This window comes from Asterias amurensis, chromosome 8, assembly GCF_032118995.1.
Source record: "Asterias amurensis chromosome 8, ASM3211899v1".
Classification (NCBI taxonomy): Eukaryota; Metazoa; Echinodermata; class Asteroidea; order Forcipulatida; family Asteriidae; genus Asterias; species Asterias amurensis.
The window spans coordinates 19,703,824-19,726,540 of NC_092655.1; the positions used below are offsets into that span (position 1 = coordinate 19,703,824).

A 22,717-nucleotide genomic window follows, 5' to 3' on the forward strand; every position below is an offset into this window, starting at 1 on the left:
AATTAGAATTCAAAATGAAAAAAATTACACAACAACTACTCTTTCTAAATATCAATAGTGTGTTCTCCACTTTTATATCTTATCACAGAAAAACTCCGGAGCTGAGAAAAGTTGAAAATCGCTATGGAAACGTGACGAAGGTGGTCTCTCCAAAAGCAGAACCAACCATCAAGCCTCCAACAAGCTCGGCGCCAGTCAGCGAAGTGCCCTCCAGCAGCAACCCGGCCAGCAAAGCGCCCTCAAGCAGCAACCCTCTCATCAAAAGCCCGCTTCAGTCTCTTCTCCAAAAGATGAAATACCCCGTTAAAGACGGTTCGTCATCTCCAAAGGAGAAGTACCAAAATGACTCGACTCCCAAGACTAGCCTACCAGAGGGTGAGAAGGTCACTAGGTCAGAGGTTAGAGGTACAGGGGAGGTAAAGTCAGTCGGTGCAGCGAGCAGACAGATCCAATTTGGGGGTTCTTCTTCAGAGCGGAAGTCCGACAGCGTAGAGCTCATTACGAAACTGAAGGCAGGTGGTGTGCACCTCAGGGAGAAGGTTCCTGAGGAGAGGGAGGCTCCTCCAGCGAGTTCAATGGTGAAGACCCAAGCCGTAAAGGCAGCTTCCCCACAACCTCATCTTGCTCTACCCGTCAAAGGTAACATCCTTTCCTCTAAGCCTTCCGATGGACATCAGTCCGAAGTGTCTTCAATCCACCACTCCACACCACATCAAGAACCTCTTCTCCCCCTACCCGTCAAAGGTAACACCCTTCCCTCTACACCTTCGGATGCAAATCAGTCTGAAGCGTCTTCAATCAACCACTCCAAACATCAAGAAGCGGGGCTTTCAAACAGGGGGATTTTAGGACCAGCTCCAAGGGATGCTTCCTTGCATCATCCGGGCCAGATGTCGCAGCCACCGCATGGCCCATCCGGCCAGGGTTATCACTCCACCTGCGCAAACTGCAGTCAGTGCGACGCCGAGGGTCATGAGCCCCCGCCTCACTACCATCAGCCGCAACATCCGTGGAATGGCCCATACAGATATTCCAGCCCGCATACCCAGTACGCCCAGCCACCCGAGGGTTACCCTATGTACCCTCCGTACCAGCATTCCATGCCCTTAAGGTACCCCCAGTACGGTCCGGATCCTTACGGCTACCACCCACCACAGTATAGCTCAGTGCCCCCCTCTGGCCACGCCCATTCCTACGGACAGCATTTCCGCTACGGAACACCCCGGAGAGGTATGAATCGGGGAAACTTTCATCGAGGAGAACCGAGATTCCACAGGGATTATTACTCGAGCGGCTATAAAGTAATACCCCCTAAACCACGACCTGACATGCCCCATTCGCACCCGACGAGGCCCTATACAAAGTGGGAAGAGCATTATTCCAGAGGAGTTGAAGCAGATACAGGGAACGGGTCTACGCAAGAAGCCGCCCTTGATCCTACCATGAAAAGCAGAAGGACACCAGTTGCTGTTCCAAGTCCAGCGGGTAGACCCTCTGAGAATGACACCGGAAAGGCAACAGCCGGCGGGAATGGTAAATATCGGAGATCATCGCAGAGAGGCACAGGGTCTGACTCGGATTCGTCCTCTCCCAAGCTCTGCATGAACTGCAAGATTAAACCAGGTGAACTTATAGGTAAACAGTTTTTAGAATCAATTTTCTCCAGTTAACTGTATATTGCAAACATTAATGAAAGGTAAACAAAGATATACATAAAAGAAATAGATAAACAGATTGGTATATAATCTAAACTTTAAAAACTTGACGTAGGATAACGTCTTTTTTTTTCTTTCTGTAAAACCTTTTCAAAGTGAATAGTTCATCTACCATTTTAAAACTACAGTTTATGATAATGGTCAGACTGTTGGAGGGTTGACGTGCACTGTGTAGATGCATTTATAAATGATGTTTCAGGCTGGCCTAATTTATATACAGTTCCAAAAATCAGTGTGGATGATATGGACTGGTCAGGCAGTAGGAGGGTTGACTGTTTACTGTGTAGATGAATTTGCTCACATCATATTGCAGGATGTTGTATCTATCGTTCAAAACCCCACAGTAGATGATATTGAACAGTCAGACAGTAGGAGGGTTGACTGTCATATTGCAGGCTAACAAGACTTATATCCTTTAAAAAAACTACAATGGATAATATCGAATGGTCAGACTGTAGGAGGGTTGACTGTGTACTGTATGCATTCATCAAATGATATTATATTGCAGGTTTTAGTTTATCATTAAAACCCACCACAGTGGAGGATATCGAATGGTCAGACAGTAGGAGGGTTAACTGTGTTGATGCATTTATGACCTGCTATCATATTGCAGGCTTGCATAATAGCTATCTGTCATTTCAAAACCGCAGTGGACATCCAACAGTATTGAAAGGTCTGACGTGTGTGACAGTAGGAGGGGTTGACAGTGTACTGTGTAGGTGTATTTGCCACATAATATTCTATTGCAGGCTAGCATAGTTTATCCATCATTCAAAACCCCAACAGTGGGGTTGACTTTGGTCAATCAGTCGGAGGGTTAACTTTGTAGATGCATTTATGGCCTGCTATCATATTGCAGGCTTGCATATAGTTTATCTATATTTTTCAAAACTATTGGATGATAATGAATGGTTAGATAGTAGGAGGGTTGACTGTGAACTGTTTAAATGCATTTAAAACACAATTTTATATTGCAGGTTGTTTATCTATTATTTAAAACCCACCACTGTGGGTGATCAATATCGAATGGTCAAAAAGTAGGAGGGTCGACTGTTGACTGAACTGTGTAGATGCATTTACCTTGTGATTCTATATGTTGCAGGCTGGCATAGTTTATCCATCATTCAAAACCACCACAGTGGATGATATTGAAGGGTCAGAAAGTAGGAAGGATGACTTTGTTTAGTTGCATTTATCACTTGTTGCAGGCTGGCATAGTAGATCTAATGTTAAATGAGGGAAGTGCCAGGGTTTGCTGACCTTTTCTTGCTTTTGCACCACTAGTAAACATTCACATAGGAAGCGCCAAGAGCACTTATTAGATAGCGGCACTATGAAAATATACTAGTATTATTTAAATTAATTCAACTGAATAACCTTCATGAGGAGGACACTTTATTATAATAATAACCAATTCTTATATAGCGCATTTCACAATAACCATATCAATGCGCTTTACATTAGTGCCCTGGTCATTGGGCCAATAACATCCCTTTTAATGTTTCTCTGCTCCCTTGGGAGTATACAACCTGGGCAACAGTTTATATCGCTCCAAAGGCTTTTTCATTCACAATATCAACCTCTACCCTCGCAGGTACCCATTTATTCCCCTGGATGAAGAGAAGCAATCATAGTAAAGTATCTTGCTCAAGGACACAAGTGTCACGACCGGGATTCGAACCCACACTCCGGTGACTGCACCAGAACTTGAATTCGATGCTCTTAACCACTCGGCCATGACACTCTACATTATAACAAACAGCTACAAACGCTTTTCAAAGACCAACTCGACCGATCCAAGGCAACGTGTTCCTTTAATATAACTGAATGACCTTCATGAGCGGGACACTCTACATTATAACTGCTTCTCTCAACCAGTGGGTCAATGTAAGGGCAGAGATGGTTCTTGTGATTGATTTAGCCGAGTAGCGCATATTTGTGGCACAAGGCTGTATACTCACCATGTAGCTGAGATAGTTTAGTTAACATGGTTAAAGGACTGATTTAAAGCCCAGTGACCAGGGGCCAATTTCATAGAGCTGCTTAAGCAAACAATTTGCTTAAGCACGAACATAGCTCGCTTGTTTTACACATGTTACTGGCCAAAATGTCATGCCCTTCACATTGCTTGTGACTGGTATTTAGCTGTTCGTTTACTTAGCATAACAATTGAGTTGAGTCTTGGCCGGTAATCTGATTTTACAAAGCAAGGATTTTTTTGTTAAGCAAAATTTTGTGCTTAAGCAGCTCTATGAAATTGGGCCCTGGGGTTGGAAGCGCTTTGATATGCCCTTCAGGTGTGAAAAGCGCAATACAAAGTCATTTATTATTATTACTAAAAACACCTTTGACCTTTTCGTTCTGTCTAGGTGATCATTGTTGTAGTCGCTGCAAAGGTTTATACTGCTCCAGGGAATGCCAGCGAGAGCATTGGCCTACTCACAAGAACAGTTGCCGTCAAGCCTCCACACCTGATAGGTAAGTAAACAAAGAAACGTCTCTAAACCCCTGAAGGCACATGACACTATTGATAATTACTGAAACTAATTGTTAGCACAAAAACTTACTTGTTACCCGCAATGGAGAGCTCTTGATAGTATATTAAAACATTGTGAGAAGCAGCATCCTCTGAAGTTTTGAGAAGGAAGTAATTTCTCATTCAAATATTTGAACTGAATTGAATTGAAGACCTCAGTTGAGGTCTCAAATTCAAGGCATCTGAAAGCACACAACTTGTGTGACAAGGGTGTTTTTCCTTCCATTATTCTCTTGCAACTTAGACCACCATTTGAGTCCAAATTTGCGCAGGTTTGTTATTTTATGCATACTAGCAGGATGCCGTGCTTCGCGCGGCACCCGCTAGAAAGCATTGCGTCTAGAATGCTGGAAATGTAGAGTGGTGTAGGGGTTTGAACTCACGATCTTTGCAATTATGAGCAGTGTCAAACCAACTAGACAACCAAGAGGTCCTGGGTTTGTATCACACCCGAGTAATATGCCTGTGATTTTTTTTCACAGAATTCGGGTGAGTACTGAGTATACCAAAAGTAAAACCAAAATGAGTACGTTTCAATTTCAATATTTAAAAATGCTACCGTGCACAATGCCTTGGTGAAGCGAAAGCATCTGGAAGTCCACTGGATTGTGAGCATGAGTTGATTGGAGAGTTCTCGCCCTGCTTAAAATATGCCCGACTATTTAACGCTTTCAAACTATATTTTACCACGCCTTCAGACCATTCAACTTCATGGTCTGAACATCCCAGAAGGAAATTACTAATAACCTTTTTTGGCTTCCCTGCAGACCCGCCACTTCCCTTCAACCCCTCAGATACTATTTGAGAATGCTGTGTACAAATTCTAAACTGGTAATTGGTGATCACAGTTGGTAATTTAATCCTTTTATACAGTCGAAAAGTTTTATCTATACAAAATAACAAGTTCTCTAAGATTTTGTTGTTTTCGCAATCTTTTGTTACCTGCTGACTATGTAGACTGTTTTAGAACTGCATTGGTGTGTATCAACTATATATCAGTTAACATATTTAATAATAATCTTGCACTTCTTTGGCCCCCCCAAATTTAATCAATGCCCCACTTGCCCCACCAAATGAAAATGTCTAGTTACGCCGCTGCCTTTGAGAAAGACTCTGCTAGGGTCCAAAAGGTCAAGGCATTCTGCTAATTGTTGCCTATACATGTACATGTCCTTTTGATTGGTGAACAGTTTTTTTTTAATGGAAAACAAAATATTTGAACTGAAAAAATGATACATTTTAACGATCTCAGACGAAACAATACATTTTGAAAAACAGCCAAGCCAGGGCAGCCATTAAAAAAAAAAATCCTTCCTTTTTTTTCAAAAAGGCAAGACGCTAAACATATTTTTTTTTCTTGTTGGGCCTAATAGGGAATGTGGTTTCCTGTTGCACATTCTCGGGAATTCCCCCTTTCGTGTGCATGATGACATGTACATTTACTTTGATTTTCCCTTCATTGCATCTGATGAAGTCCATGTAGTTGTTACTTCGAAAGCTTTAGTCTTTAAGTGCTGTGCCTATTTTCCTTGGTTTTTACAGTACATACATAGTATATCAAGTACTATTCACGTATATATGGGATTTGAGGCATTGCATGGTGAGTTATCACTGTATATTTGGTTTGCGGTAACACCATGTGTATATCCACTTGCTGGATAGCTTATTTTCTGTTGAGACGCTTGTCTTGCCATATATTCTACTGCTGCGGAGCAGATTTTTCAAAATTTGGGAGACTTCACTACTGCCATGGAGTAGACTTTCGGAATTCGGGAGACGTCTCGGTTCCGAAAAGAACTGACCTGCTTGTTAACTGCTGCCTGGGTTGAAGGTAGGAAATCGGTCGGGACTACTACTTTCATTTTAGTGGATCCAGGGGACTTGTCGTTACTAACTTCACTGACGCGGAGTGAGTTCAAAATCATCATTGGGTCAATCGTGCTCAGCTTTCTTTGGCACGTTTATTCCATCTTTCTCTGTCGTTCATTGCATTTGGTAGATCTTCGAACCTGAATCTGATATTCTCCATCAATTGGTCAATATAGGTCTTCTTTGGGCGTCCTGGTGTTTGTCTGCCATGGGTGGGTTTCTAAAGTAGAACATCTTCAGCGAGTTCCTCCTTTCGACTACATGTAGCTTGCTCTAGTCATCGTCGGGTAGAGCAAGCTAGTCGGAACGTGGTGTTACCGCAAACCAAATATACACAGACTAACACGGCCACTTTTGTTTGTTATTATTACCTAGAGTTTCATTCATTAGTCTCTTTTGTACTCTCTTGCGTTTAGATCTCCCAAGGTGCAGTCACCAGACAAACCCAAGACGATGTCTCCCCCGAAGAAGGCGACAACCACAACCCTCCTTCATGGCGGTGCTGAAGGGCAGTTCATGGCACGGAATCTCCCATTTGAGACACCAGATGCATCTCGGATGGAGGTACTTAAATCTGCCATTTTTTTCAAAATCATGTTATTGCCAATTTTAAAGACCTGCTTGAAGAAAACAGCTAGCCGTGATCTTTGCTGAATTCATTTTAAATGTTTTTCAATCAATAAGGAACTTCAGTTCACATGAGAATAAGTAGCTTTTAGTTGTGTTAAAATAAGCATTTTTGAATACCCTGATCCAGTGCTTTTCAGAAAGATTTGCGCAAAGCTCCGTTACGTAATCACTCTCAAACAGTACGTCATAGTTGGGAGCTCAGATTTGTATAGCCGCTTTGTTGCAGCGAGGAGGTATAACAAAGCAAACTCCCAGACATGCTGTCAAAGCATTGTCATTTTGACGCGTGCCATCAACGGCAGAAGGGTTTTTAGTTTTTCAAAACTCTGATATTGGTGCCTCATTTCTTGATTGTCAATTATGAAAAATTAAGAAATGGAAAAAAGTGACGTAAAACATTCTATTTTATTTTAAATATTGCAGTTGAAAGGTGTCTCAAACACAATGGCATTTTAGACTGCTAAAGCCGAGTTTTGCCTTTGAGCACCCAATGCTAGCTTTTGTGGCAATCTGTGGTACCAGTGTACAGAAGAAATCCATGCACCCGATGCGAGCCTTAAGTATTTTTTGGCAGTCTTTTGGACTTGTGTTAAAGGCAGTGGACACTATTGGTAATTGTCAAAGACTAGACTGCTCAGTTGGTGTATCTCAACATATGCATAAAATAACAAACCTGAGAAAATTTGAGCTCAATCGGTCATCGAAGTTGCGAGATAATAACGAAAGAAAAAAAACACCCTTGTCACAGGAAGTTGTGTGCGTTTAGATGCTTGATTTCGAGACCTCAAGTTCTAAATCTGAGGTCTCAAAATCAAATTCGTGTAAAATTACTTCTTTCTCGAAAACTATGGCACTTCAGAGTGAGCCATTTCTCACAATGTTTTATACCATCAACCTCTCCCCATTACTCGTCACCAAGAAAGATTTTATGTTAATAATTATTTTGAGTAATTACTAATAGTGTCCACTGCCTTTAAGGAGGGAAAATGAAAAAAGCTTACCATTTTTGTTCTACAGGTTTTTGTTACTAAAGTGGACAGCCCTGGTTCAGTTTGGGTGCAAATTTACAAAGAACAGACTGTGGAACGTTTTGGGAGGCTCACCCAAGCTCTAAGTGATATGTATCTAGGGACAAGTAACTCTGGAGAGTTCAGCTGCTCGCCAAAGGTAAATGATCAAAATTCTTACGATTTGTCTATTTTACTCAATTTGTTTAATTTACTTTATTTTAAGACTTTGCTAGGGTCCAAACTTCACTGTCAGGCTATAGACAAATCTGGGCACACACTGGGCGCGCAAAAGTTGAGCACGGCGTGCCATTTGCTGCGGTGTCTTCAGTGCATAGATTGTGCACAAAAAAGTTACCGCATTGTAAAAAAAATTCAATAGAGGGCGCTACCGATTTTGTTTCGTCGGATTGGTCTATTAACTATTTGTTGCATTTATACCGTAGGTCCTTTTGGTTGGTAAGCAGTTTGCAACAGCTGATTCTATTTTCTTGTAATTTTGTTTAATGGGAAATGCCCAACGTAACAAGGCTGTTAGGGCTACACTTAACAGATTTAGCCTGTCGACCCAAATCAACTGAGATCTCCTCCTGGGGCTGGAACAGGGTGATCCCTTCACATTCCGTGAGCGATCGGAGCATACTGTTTGAAATGTTGAGTTGTCAACCTCCAGTTCTTTGTAGAACCAACAATACTCAAAAGAGATTTACCGAAACCCTCACCTAATTAAACCCCCACCATGCAAAAGTTCAAATCTTACTTGGTACCGTGATCATTATCTACCTGTAGGTGGGAGCTGTGTGTGCCGTCCAATACTCGCAAGACGCTTTCTATCGAGCGGAGATCCTCTCCGTTGAAGATGACAACTCTGTCTCCGTACTCCTCATAGACTTTGGCATCACGGATACCATCATGAAGCAGGACGTACGCAAACTGAAAGATGAGTTGCTGAGACTACCCAAGCAGGTATGCTAAATTGCACATGTTCCTCAAAGGCGGAGAATGGAACTGGAATTTGTTTCAAAGTTAATTTTGTCAATTTAAAAAAAAAAAAAAAAATTGGGGGGGGGGGGGGGGGGTTATCATGTCGTACCAGTACCAATCCAACCTATTCCGTTGAAGGACTTGGGTACTTTTTCAAACACAAAAACCAATGTCCACAGATTTTTATTAAACTCACACAGTTTGAAGATAATGATAGTAGAAAGCTTTCCTTACAATATTACTTGCTGAGGTGTTGTAGCTTTTGAGAAATGAGTAAAACAATGCGCAAAATTGCGTTTCACATGCGAAAATAATTTTCGTCTCCCGAGTCAAAAAAAAATATTTTGTGACTTATTTCACCCATTTCTTAAAAACTACAGCCAACCTCAGCGAGTAATATTTGAAGGGAAGCTTCCTACTTTCATTATCTGAACATATGCATAAAATAAATGTAAAATACGAACTCAATTGGTCGTCGAAGTTGCGAGAGAATAATCAAAAAAAAAAAAAAACATTGACGCACAAAATGTGTGCTTTCAGATGCTCAGCTGAGGTCTCAAATTCAATTCAAATATTTTAGTGAGAAATTACTTCTTTTTCAAAAGACTACATTACTTCAGAGGGAGCTGTTTCTCAGAATGTTTTACACTATCAACAGCTCTCCATTGCTCGTTACCAAGTAAGTTTTTATGCTAACAATTATTTTGTGTAATTACCAATTGTCTCCAGTGTCTTAAATAATTAGTATATGTTTTTGTTTTTGTTTTTGTTTACAGGCTTTGAATTGCTTCTTAAGTGGCATCAAACCGCCCCAGGGTACCTGGTCTAAGAAGGCGACCGAAAAGCTCCAATCATTGGTCAAGTGTCACAAGTGTACGGTGGAGTTCAAGGGTCAGGGGGTCGAAGGTCGAGAGATCGAGCTGTACGACCCCAGTGATAATTGTAAGTGAATCTGAAGCGATTTCTTATTTTTTGTATTTATTCTGGTTGTGAAGCCAAGTCATATGCCTGTTATATTTGTCACAGAACTGAGAAAAAGTACCGAGTATAGAGTGCTAACACACATCAGTGTGAGGGTAACCCAGCCACAACACATGCTGCGACTGTGCCACACTCACCATTTTGGTGGGCAATAGGGCTACATGTAAACGCCGCCTAAATGCCCACTTCACTGAATAATGCACAGTAGTGACATTGCCCACCAAATGGCCCATCCAAGATTATTTTGATGATGACGTCAGGTGAATTTGGTCAATATGGGTAAAAACAAAATGAATATAAGTTTGATCTTCTCATTAAACCAACAGCACTACCAGTGTCTACGATTCTAGTCTACGCCGGTCTGGCCAAATCTACCAAGATCTCTGCGCCATCTCCAACCTCTACAAAGCCACCGAGTGCCACCACTGGTTCCCAACCTAGCCTGGGCTCGATTGGTGAGGATCTAACCATTGGGGAGCTGATTGAAGTCTGCGTCAGCCACGTGGAAAGCCCAGGCTGTTTTTACGCCAACGTGGTGGACCTTGGTTCTGATTTGGTGGAATTGGGCGAAAACATCAATGACTTTTATTCAGAGACAACAGCTCAGGCCGGATTCAGGTGAGAGCGGGGAAGAGCGGGTGGATTGGGTGTTTGAAGGGCGATGGGTTTGGGCTTTTGGAAGGGATGTGGGAAATCGGTGTGTAGTGTGAAATAGATTAAAAATCTTCAACACCACCCCCCCAAATAAAAAATAAATCAGAAATGTTTAGGTGTTTGTAGGGGGGGGGGGGATGTTGAAGATTTTAAAGGAACGCTACAGAATTGGTAAGAAACAAAAATCATGAAGATCACAGATTTACATAAAACTTATGTAAAACTTATGTCTAATGATGATGATGGTAGAAAACATCCCTTGAAATATTTCTGTCTGAAATTTCATATTTGATGAGAAATAAATAATCTAATTTCGCATTTGGAGTTTATCGCTCAGTGAGCATTTTATTCTTTTTTTTGGGGGGCATCGATGCAATGCAAAATTTGTAATCAGTTTATTACTATTTTCTCGTAACCCAGATGGTCGATCGATCTCGAACTTGTACAGGTTTGTCAGTTTATGTACATGGTGGATTACATAAAGTGCTTACACTGCCAGCAACTTTTCTCCTAGCAAAACCAATTCTGTAATGCTCCTTTAAGTTATATTCCACATGATGAAGAAGACACAGGGATCATCTAAAAATCTAAACAGTTTTGAACATTGTAGATAGATGTTAAATTTGCTTCAGGGATAAAGAATATTGTGGTTGCGGTAACCGCTGCTAAAATATAGGATTCAAACTGCCTCTAGCTATCGGGCACTCAGTTGGTAAGATATCTGCTTTAGAATTGCAAAGGTCATTATTTGGATTTTTTTTATTACAGAACTCAGGGGAAAGTACTTGAGTATACAGTGCTTACCCACATCAGTGTAAGGGTAGGATCCCCCCAAAAATTAAGGAACATATTATTTTAGAAAGCTAAAGCGCAAGACCTGAAAAGTGTTGCAAGTTTCAGCCAGTAGTGGCAAGAATTGTTTATTTTCTTTTAATATGAACTCGCGTTTATTCCCATACTTAATGGAAATTTCCAAACAGAACATAGCCAAAACAATAATAAAACAATTTAAAAAATGAAAAATCATATTTTACAAGGCAGAAAACTTAAAGTCACCTTTCAAACATAAGAGTATATGCTTACGAACAATAAAACAATTTTTTTAGTAATTGTTTGTCATGATTTATATGTTAAAAAAATATATAAAGTTGTTTGGGGGGCTGACTCCGCCTACCCCTTTTGTGACGTCAATCGAGGCAGACTTTGCCTGCAATGCGTATAGTAAACACACGTGCAAAGTACATGTACGTCCAAGTCGTGAGTTGGTACATTTCAAAAAGTGTTTTTCTGCGTTCAGCAGCAATACACCCGGTCGGCATTGCCGGAAAAAAACAGTTTTTTATTTTTTTGAAACGTACAAACTCACGATTTGGTCCGTACATGTACTTTGCAATTGTGTTTACTCTACGCATTACAGGCAAAGTCTGCCTCGATTGACGTCACGAACAGCGCCCTCTCGGGTCGGGGTCTACTCTTAAATTTGTAAATAACATAAGAACTGATTTTTTAAAACCTTAGTTAACTGTTTATTCACATTCCACTCATCAAAACACATATATTAGTGACAAAAGCTTTATTTTGAAAAAATACCACTTCCAGGTGACTTTAAGAATGAAGGCATCATCTAGAAGCCGATGCTTCTGACGAACAGACAAGCATAACATTAACAGGAATAAAAACAGACGGACAGACAAGTAGACCAAAGACTTGAATCTTAACTTTGAACTATTACCTTTATATCGCAGCCCCAAGCAAGGAGAACTCTGTGCTGCTAGATTCAGTTACGACAACCGCTGGTATCGGGCAGCCGTCAAAAAAGTTCCTCGCTCTGGAGAGAAAAATCTGTTTGTGGACTTCATCGACTACGGCAATAGCGACAGCGTTAGTCTGGATGAATGTCGCCCTCTGGAGGAGAGATTCACCAGCCTGCCCAATCAAGCCATCCAATGTAAACTGTCCGGTGTAAAACCGACGGGAGGGACCGACTGGCAAGATGACATGACTGTTGCGTTCAAAGAGTGGCTGGCGACAGCTCCAACTGTCAACATTAACATCCAAGATAAACAGGACAAGTACCTTGTGGTTGAGGTGTTCTCACCTGGGGCTGAAGAGCCGGACTGTTCCTTCAATCAGATGCTCCAGACGATTGGCTTCGCCGCCAACGACAACAACGACAACAAAGAGAGTGTGACCAATCAGGCTGCTGCAGGAGCATCAGGTGACTCTGCCTCAGCCAATCAGACTGCTATGATGGACCAGCCGTCTGCAAGCGCAGCAACCAATCAGCTGTCAGTGGCTGCCATACCCGATATCAAGTTTGATGGTTTTGTAACGTCCGTCAGCAGCCCGCTGGACTTCTATCTGCAAGTTTTCAGCCGAGAGAACATGGTGGCGTTTGAGGCGCTCACAAACCTTCTCATTACAAGGTACTCGCTTCAGGACCCGGTCCCCTTCACCCCAAGAGTCGGTGACTTTTGCGCGGTGAAAAGCACAGATGATGCATGGTACAGGGCCCGCATTCTGGAGAAGTTGGCCCCTGAACCTGCGTTCAAGGTGTTGTTTGTGGATTATGGAGTCGAGGAGGTGACGCAATTGGACAGAATCTCGCTGTTAGAAGATCGATTTTATGACACCCCTATGTTTGCTCTACATTGCGGACTAGCTTGTGTTCGGAAGAACTCCACAATTACCCAAAATGAACGAGCAATTGCCTTCTTCACTGAAAAGGTACGTAAGAATTTACCGGCATATTGACACACATTTGTTTCATTTTGCATTCTGAATTTACTCATGTTCAGCTGTGTTTTTATCATTTGCATCCAAATTTTGATTTGATATAATCAAACGATTTCCATGCTTGAGTGGTTTCTCAATTTCAAAAGTTTTCTTGGTGTAAAATTATCAAAACCGTATTACTTGGAAGGTTTTCCTTTCTAACAATTAATGGCTGCAGTGCTTCTCATCAAGCTAGGTTTATTGGCCATTGACTTTTTACTTTAAAGGAACATTACAAAATTGGTTTTTGCTTACAAAACAGTTGCTGGCAGTGTAAGCGCACTATGTAATCCACCATATACATAAACTGACAAACCTGTAGAAGTTTGAGATCGATGACAAATTTGGGTCACAAGAGAATAGTGAAAAACCGATTAAAAATTTTGTATCACAAACGCAAAGTTAAATTATTTATTTCTCATCAGTATGACATTTCAGACAGAAATATTTCAAGGGATGTTTTTGACTATCATCATCATTAGACCGTGTAAGTTTTATGTAAATCTGTGATCTTCATGATTTTTGTTTCTTACCAATTCTATAACGTTCCTTTAAAGGGGGTTATCTTTTAAACTTTGTTTATTATTTAAAGTATGATGTGTTTTATATTTGAAGGTGAAAGAGAAACAACTTGAAGTTCAAGTTGTGAAGAAGGAAGAAAACAAGTGCCTCGTGGAGCTACTGTACCTCGACGGCAATAAAGAACAAACTACCATCCAAAAGGACCTTATCAAGAACGGCTTTGCAAGTCTACTAGATGTATCACCATCCAATCAGGTTAAGCCTCGGACCACGCCACCCAATCCAGAAGTAGCTTCCGTGCCGACTGTCCAACCACCCAAAAACTTTCCGGGGTACGTTTCCGCCGTCGGTGATCGCGGGGACCTCTACATACAAGTGGTCAGTCAGAAAAACTTGGACGCGGTCAACAAGCTGACTGCAAAACTCCACGCCCATTATGAGAAGACGCAACAGCGCCCTCATAAGCCCAGCATCGGAGAGGCCTGCGTCGCCAAGTACAGCGTCGACAACAGTTGGTACAGGGTTCGGGTGGATGAGCTACGGGCCACCCAAGCTAGAGTTCTGTTTGTGGACTACGGAAACACGGAGACCGTTTCCTTGGACGGCATCAAGAAACTGGACGAAGACTTCTTTGCCGTTCCACAGTGCTGCCACCATTGTTATCTGAGTGGTGTTAGAGCGCCCTCTAGAGGTAGAGAGTGGGACAGTGCTGCGACTGATATACTCAGGAAGATGGTTACCCCAGAGGTAGGTATTCTTCTGATTGACTTTGTATTCACTCGTTTTTGGATTGAATCACCTTTTACAACTTGAAAGGTACACAATTAGCTTCTCTGCTAATTGTTATAAATGTAGCAGACACAGTGGTTTAAAACCATTTTACTTGGGCGTCAGTTAATTTCAACAAGCACATAGCAACAATCTTGGTAAAGAGGGGAGTGGGTGGACTGGTGAACTGGTCCCCCATCTTTATCCGCAAGAATAAAGACGAGCATTGGTCTTGCAGACCAGATTATTTCATTAGATACAATTATTTCAAAAGATAAACATGCTGTGACGCATTGCTTTCATTATTTGTGTTTTGATTGGTCTGAGGTGATGTAGTGTCAGTTTGCACTTTCGACCCAACCTCGTCCCCATGGTTTACTTTGTTTTCAGCCATGTTCACAATATAAACCCTGGGATGGAAACTCCTTACTTGGACCCTGATTGGACAACGACTTTACAATATTAGAATATGTTCCATATTCATAGGTACAGCCAGCCGCCGGCAACCAACAATGTACAAACAAGCTATTAAATCTGGTACTGACTACGAGATTATGACGAAGATGTGAATTTCGAAAAGTAGCCAGACTATTTTAATTTGCATACGTATCCAAAAATTTTGGATATGCAAATGATCCAATACCAGGGTGAGAGAGCGGTCAACCTTGTAACCGCTCGACACACCCTAGGGACGAGGTTGCTTTCGACCTTCTGTTTCATTCACTATGAAATACTTGTATTTTTACATTGATGCGAGGTCAATGGTACATCCATTTGTAAGGGTCAAAACATCTGGTCAGGCTGGTCTCTGGCTTTACTTACAAACCTCGAGGTGTGACATCAGGGCCCAGTTTTATGACTCTGCTAACCACCAAATTCTGCGCTTACAACGACAATTCTTCGCTTGTACGGCAAGTGCCAACTTTCTGTGTATCTGTGTAAGCATAGAATGCCTAGTAACTTTGAGTCTAGTAACTTTGAGTCTGCATTCTCTCACAACCAAAAATTCCGCCCATACACTTGACGTTAGCATGGAGTTAAATAATACTGTTTCTTTTTTGATATCGCTTTTTACATAAAAAAATATCAAAACGCTGTACAGTATTTTTACATATTATATACATTAAGCTAAGACCACAGAAAAGGCAATAAAAAATATGCAAAAATTCAAGAAGAAATGTTTTGAGTCCACTGCTTTCGATCGCGCTGATTCTTTGCTCACGATCATTGGGCCTTGATGTTCAGGCTAGGGAGTGGGTAGTAGAGGGGGATGGATAAACCCCCCAAAAAGTGTTGGAAACACGAAAGACAACATCATAAGTAACTTAGATATTTATTTTTAATAATAATTTGTTTTTTTCCCCAGGAGGACAGTGTGAAAGGGTTTCAGGTGACTGTGACGAAACAGGACGGGGAGGGGTGTGAGGTGGTGATTCGTTACTCCAATGATGGTGGTGACACCTGGTCATCGGTGAACGATGACCTGATCGCTCACTTCAATTCACCTGACCCGTCAGGTGATCATCAGCCAGCCAATGGGGAGCCGCCACAACCAGCTAGTCCAGCCGATGAGGCGATAGGTCAGGGGTCGGGCGAGAGTGTGGAATTTGAGACCCTACCTGCCGGTATCCCGCTTACTGATAAGGCGCACGGTCCATTTAGGGCCGGTTCGGCAACCATCACACGATTGTCAAACGATTACAGTAGCAAACGATTCAGCAGCGATTGTGAGACGATTGGGGGATAGGTTCTTCAAACGCTTCAGTGCGCTGAACTCGTCTGGTCGTCCGGAGTCCGAACAAAGGGGCTATAATCGGATTACTGTCCATTGTGTTGGGATTATAGCTTTGACTGTTAGGTTGTGGACTATGAATATGAATTTAAAAACTAAAATGTTCTAACACTTTATTTTTGGGCTGTGTTTTTTCCATTTCTAAAATACTCGTCAAAAGATACCACACATCCTTTTTTTAATCGTGAAAAACGATGAAGTATAACCTGACATTCTACTTTACCTCTTTTTGTCATGTATTTGCTGGTTGGCTTCGCCTAGCGCTGGCAACGTCAATGTACCTCACATGGGTACATCATGTACATGTATACTCGATTTGAGCGTTCGAGACGAACTCAATTTTTGGTTGGTTGTGACCAACTAAAAATGTTTCCCAACTAATGTGTATGTTTTGACTAAACGTATAGCCACGGTGGGCGGCGGTGGGCGGGCCCGCCCAGCACTGACAATTTCCGCACAGCTTCAGCGGAAAAATAGACTGCCGCCCACCACAAAGTTTCCCAAAAAAATAATAAAAAATTTAAAGTTCCACTGATTTTGATCACATTGCAAGACTAGAATGTCATGTTTTTTCATGTTTTGTCATTTTAAATGCAGTTTGTAATTTTTTTGAGCCAGAATTACGAGCAATAAAAACCTCAAACGTGTTTTCCCATGTAATTTGCCTCTTCCCATCTTCTGAAGTTTTCTTCGTGAAATGTGCCCTGACGTTTTTATTGATCGAACTATAGTACAGTGTAGAAGGCGTACCGTCTATACAAGGCTGACAGCAGTGCTGGTATCGTGCAAATGTACACGATGTATGTGTGTACATGAGGTGTACACCAGCGCGCGCTGTGGTAGACCCTAGAGTGCACTACAAGTCTAGTCGTGAGGTTTTCGCGGGGATTTCACGCATTCCATATACATACACACAAACAGTATCGCCACACAACAGTACAAGGGCTGTGTAAAGTCTAGTGTACGAGTTCGCGTGTCCCGGATGTAGGCATGTAAACACGTTCGCTTCGCCCACACGTGTGACAGCGCACTGGGTTTTTCACTTGAATGAGATCTGTGTAAATTTTAAGATGGCCTCGCAACGTACGGTAAGCTGGACGACTTTTTTGAAAAACGCAAAAAGATTGGAAGATGAGATAAATCTCGTGCAGCTTCAGTTACTTTATTTATAAAATATTTTTATGATTTCCGTTCGGGTCTACCTCTCAAAATCAAGAATCCAGATTTTTTCGACTTACACAACACGATGTTCAAAGCCGTGTTTCGCCCCCCCAAAAAATACGTTCATTCATGATGCTAAGAAAAAGCTACTACCTGGGCGTACACACCACACCAAGCCAAAACCAAACCATTGTTACCAGTACTCCTGGCCGCGGAGGATTAGTAGGGATTAGCGAGGGATTAGCGGTGGAAGTGTCAGTGGTAGCCTGGTGTGGGCGAACTCTTTGTTAGTTGTAAACCACAGTCAAGTGCCAACTCTTTTGTGTTTCACCTCAGTAAGTCTTTCTATAATCTCTGGAAACGATTGCGTCCCGAAACTCAACCGATTGACCCTCTGTAAAATAATCGTTTGCAGCAAGCGGGTGATGGTTGCCGAACCGGCCCTAAATGGACCGCGCGCCTAACTGCATCTGTCTTGTGACAGTCGTCAACAGTCCGTCCGATTTCTTCATCCAAATCCCATCTGAGGAAAACATTGAACTCGACGAAAGACTCGGCAACGAGCTCCGTACAAAGTATGACGATGGCAGCATGAGCCCTCATGAGCCCAAGATTGGCCAGTTGTGTGCTGCTAGGTTCAGTGCTGACAATGCTTGGTACAGGGCGCGGGCAGTTGAGAAAGTGGCCCCTGAATCAGCGCTGAAAGTTATGTTTGTGGATTACGGGAACATGGAAGTTGTTGCCTTGAACGAGATCAGGAAGCTGGACGGGTGGTTGACGGAGGTCCCCGAGTTCTCCCACCGGTGTGGAATTCACGGTATGATAGCACCCTCTGCAGGCAAGCAGTTGCTATGGAGTGAGGAGACGATCAAACACGTCAAGTCCAAGGTCAGAAATTGTTTAGTGAAAACTTTTATTTGTGTGAAAACATTTTGTTTGTTGAATTTCATTCATTGATTCTGGTTGTGAAGCCAAGGACTCTCAGAAAAATGAACTTAAGAACTGTACGAGCCAAGAACCCAAAAGAAGACAATAAAGAAGATAACGTCGGCAGGTCCAAGAACAACATGAACACTGCTTTGTTTTATAGATCAAAGGTTTTATTTCTTGCAGTTGGAGAACGCCATGTGCACAGTGGACATCGTGAAGAATGATGGGAAGGTGTGTGAGGTGGAGATTCTGTACTCCAGTCAGGAAGATCAGTGGGTCAACATCAAGGAGGAGTTACAGGCGCTGGGATTGGCCGAGCCTATCAGAGATCAACCAATCACATCGCCTGAGCCCGTTTGTCCACCAATCACATCGCCTGTACCTGTCAGAGCTTCACCATTCACATCCCCTATGCCGGTTGGAGCTCGACCAATCACATCAACCGTCTCATCACCAACTTGCCCAAGAGGTAAACAACTTTTGTGTATATTTTTATCTTGATTTTTAATCATTTTGGTTTTACCCATATACACCGATGTTTACTCGGTACTTTCCCAGAGTTTTTGAAAAAAAATCACAGGCATATTACTCGGGTTGGATTCGAACCCACGGCCCTTGCAATTTTAGATCAGTGTCTTACCAACTAGACCACCGAGGTTGCCTGGTAGCTAGAGGCAGTTCAGATGCTATGTTTTAGCAGCGAGTACTACATCAATTTAATACATGGGTCAACCAAAATGAAGTTTCGAGCCTCAGCAGCATTGACTTAAGAATTCCCTTGTGGGGTTCATTATCTCATTGTGTAAAAGACCCCATAAGGGCCCTTCACTGAGCCTGTTTCGTGCACGCAAATAAAACATATTTTAATTTCATCTATTTAATAGTGCGCCAACGTCTTTATTTTATTTTTTTTACAGATGGGGTTATTTTGTGTTCATCTCTGAAGAAGATGGTTCTACCAAGTTCTGCCGTTAACGTCATCGTGAATGAGGTTGTGAGCCCTCTGGAGTTTTATTGCCAGATGTGCATCCAAGAAGAGAGTAAGTAGTTCTGATTTTAACACCAAGGGAGTGTCTTAAATGATTGGCACGTTCAAGGCTTAAAAGAACGTTCTCCATTGGACCGCCAGAATGTTCCGCTTGACCCAATCATTATGCCGAAGCACCCAGGCATGAAATTGCTTCTACTTCAATCTTTTTTCCAATTGTTTTGCCCTCGGGGGGGGGGGGGGGGGGGTAAGTAGTGATTAATAAGGCCTGAAAAGTGTGTAGTTAAGACCTTGTTCTCACTCAAAAATGTTCCTACTTTTTTCCAAGGACCAAATATCATGCCTAGTACTGGGCGAATAGTGAAATTTTGTTATTCGGATACCGCTGGCCAACTATCCGAAATTAACCGGATATTCAAATAGTTTTTTTGCACCTAGAGGGCGCTGTTCATGTGTGAATGAGATCTTATGGGCGGATTGATAATTAGTTTTAGACAGTGTCACTCGGTTCATTCATAAAAATAACCGGATCTATTTTAAAGATGGCGATTTGCTTTTTCTTGTGATCGTGATTGACTCTACGTGAAGGAAAACTTTTGTAATCTTTGAACAAATTACGTCAGAAATGTCATTGTTTTCACTCTTCACGGAGGTGAGCATAGTTAAATACTTAATGTATGTTGTTTTTATGCTGTCTTAATAAAAGTTTCATAAGGATTCAGACAAAACATTCCTATCAGTTGTCGCCCGACGTCCGCGGATTTTCGGATATTAAAGAATACCCGGTTACTTGGTTGTAATTACAGAACGTTCCGGTTTATAAATAGGTATTCGCGCCCATTGCGGACATCCGGTTAAGAAAAAAAGGCATTCGCGGTAACGGATAGGAAAACCTATTCGCCATTAACCGGATATTCAAATAATTTGCCCAGGCCTAATCATGCCTGTCCAATAGAACAGTTCATGAGCACAAGCTTGAATACTTTCATCTGATCCAATGAGAATGTTTCTACCGTTCTTACTTTGACTTAATTTTTCTGAATTCTTTTATATATATTTTTTTATAGATGTTAAACTTGCACCAGGGATAATGATATTAAATTTTGTTTTTACCTGTACACCAATGTGTGTTAGCACTGTGTCATGGCCGACTGGTTAAGCGCACCGGATTCAAGCTCTGCTGTTTTGATCAGCAGAGTGTGGGTTGGAATCTCGGTCGCGACACTTGCTACATACAATTAGGGAGGTAGTGCTTTCTGCTCTGCCGGCCAGGCTTCGGACTGATGATACCCAAGCCTACATCCGTTTGGACTGTAAAAGGGGTAACCCTGTTTCAGCCCCATGAGTAGGTGGCAACGGCCTCTGGACAAAGTATTTGTAGCCCTCACCTTGAAGTGGCCTTCAGGCCTTGTGTGTCTGGCAACTTGCAAAAAAAAAAAAATTAAAAAACCTATCTCGAGTTTGGTCCTTTCTTGAGTCCTGTGAAACAAATCACAGGCACATTACTTGAGTCAGATTTGAACCAACGACCATTGCAATTTTAGAGCAGGGTTGCCCAGTAATTATTCACATCGATTTTTTCTTTTCTTTTTCACCCCTACAAGATGAGAAGCTTTTGGCGTTGATGAACGACATTCAAGATTACGCGTCCAAACTGCCATCAGACACCCCACCATACCAACCAGCCATTGGAGATCTATGCCTCGCTAAATTCACAGGTGAACTTTTCAATTTTCTTTCTTGTAAATTTCAAAGCCATCGAACATTTCCGTCCACGATTCAAATAATAATAATAATAGTAGTAATAATAACCGTATTTGTAACGCGCCTTTTGGCAAAGGTTACAAAGCGCCAGGTATTTTTACTGCAAGGTGAGTGGGACTAAGTTTGAACTATGAGACCTAATCCTTAGCACCATGTAATGGTTTACAAGGTGCTGTGGCACAAGGACTGGCCATATCAACTCCCATCAACTCCAAACTTGATTTGTGAGTTTGTTTTGGGATCTCTAGAAGCCTATTGTTTTTCGACCACCTAGGTCAAATGTCAAGAAACGGACAAACCTGTGGAAGTATTTTAATACTTAAAAGCTCAATGGGTCATCGGAGTCGCAATCACTTGTGTTCACCAAACCGATTTTTCTTGTTGATTAAAAACTTGAACTGTCTCTTCACAATGCAGGAATGTGATTTCTTTGATTTTCAGGATTTTGTTTTGTTTTTACCCTTTAAAGACACTGGACACTATTGGTAATTGTCAAAGACCAGTCTTCTCACTTGCGGTATCTCACCATATGCATAAAATAACCAACCTGTGAAAATTTGAGCTCAATCGGTCATCGAAGTTGCGAGATAATGAAAGAAAAAACACCCTTGTCACACAAAGTTGTGTGCTTTCAGATGATTGATTTCAAGACCTCAAATTCTAAATCTGAGGTCTCGAAATCAAACTTGTGGAAAATTCCTTCTTTCTCAAAAAACTATGGTACTTCAGAGGGAGCCGTTTCTCACAACGTCATATAACTCTCCCCATTACTCGTCACCAAATAAGGTTTTACGCTAATAATTATTTTGAGGAATTACCAATATTGTCCACTGCCTTTAAAAGAGGAAATTTCATTTTTTGTTATCCCTCCATTTTAAGAAATGGAGATATTACCATAAAAACGCCCCAAATTGCAGAGTGGGGCTTTTAAACCTAAAAATAAATGTTAATATTGGGCTCCATGATCGCAAGTTTTTGAGCTTATATGCTTTTGCGCTTTGTGCTCAGAGTTTAGGTTTTTTTTCATAAAGGTTTACCACATCCGTTATAAGAAACATGCAGACAACATTGACCAGTCATTGATTTCGCCAAACTCATCCTAACTTATGATTAATCCTAGGACTTGGGACATGTTCAGTTCGGTATGCTTAATACGTTAGGACACATTGAACCCATGCTAAGTTAGGACTGGTTATCCGTCCTAACTCGAGTTAGGATTAATCCTAGCGTTTCGTGAAATCGGGTGCAGTATCCACAGGGTTGTAGTTTTGGTGGTCGGCACCAATAGGCACTGACCACCACACGGTGAAACTCTCACTAGGCCTGGGCGAATTATTTGAATATCCGGTTAATGGCGAATAGGTTTTCCTATCCGTAACCGCGAATGCCTTTTTTTTCTTAATCGGATATCCGCATAGGGCGCGAATACCTATTTACAAACCGGATAATTCTGTAATTACAACCGAGTAACCGGATATTCTTTAATATCCGAATATCCGCGGACGTCGGGCGACAACTGATATGAATGTTTTGTCTGAATCCTTATGAAACTTCTATTAAGACAGCATGAAACAGCATATATTAAGTATTTAACTATGCTTACCTCCGTGAAGAGTTAAAACAATGACATTTCTGACGTAA

At 41.8% G+C, this 22,717-nt stretch overlaps 1 protein-coding gene across 1 annotated transcript in view; it reads left to right on the forward strand.

The window, feature by feature from the left end:
- LOC139940321 (uncharacterized) overlaps positions 1-22,717 on the forward strand; it is a 39,609-nt gene that overhangs the window by 12,849 nt on the left and 4,043 nt on the right. The window contains exons 9-22 of the mRNA XM_071936524.1: positions 89-1,635; positions 4,085-4,193; positions 6,537-6,684; positions 7,768-7,917; positions 8,547-8,723; positions 9,518-9,683; positions 10,049-10,340; positions 12,122-13,103; positions 13,767-14,420; positions 15,808-16,082; positions 17,856-18,282; positions 18,508-18,793; positions 19,242-19,364; positions 20,917-21,030. Of these exons, the coding sequence (XP_071792625.1) occupies positions 89-1,635; positions 4,085-4,193; positions 6,537-6,684; positions 7,768-7,917; positions 8,547-8,723; positions 9,518-9,683; positions 10,049-10,340; positions 12,122-13,103; positions 13,767-14,420; positions 15,808-16,082; positions 17,856-18,282; positions 18,508-18,793; positions 19,242-19,364; positions 20,917-21,030 (5,450 nt within the window). The remainder of the gene's footprint in view (positions 1-88; positions 1,636-4,084; positions 4,194-6,536; positions 6,685-7,767; positions 7,918-8,546; positions 8,724-9,517; positions 9,684-10,048; positions 10,341-12,121; positions 13,104-13,766; positions 14,421-15,807; positions 16,083-17,855; positions 18,283-18,507; positions 18,794-19,241; positions 19,365-20,916; positions 21,031-22,717) is intronic.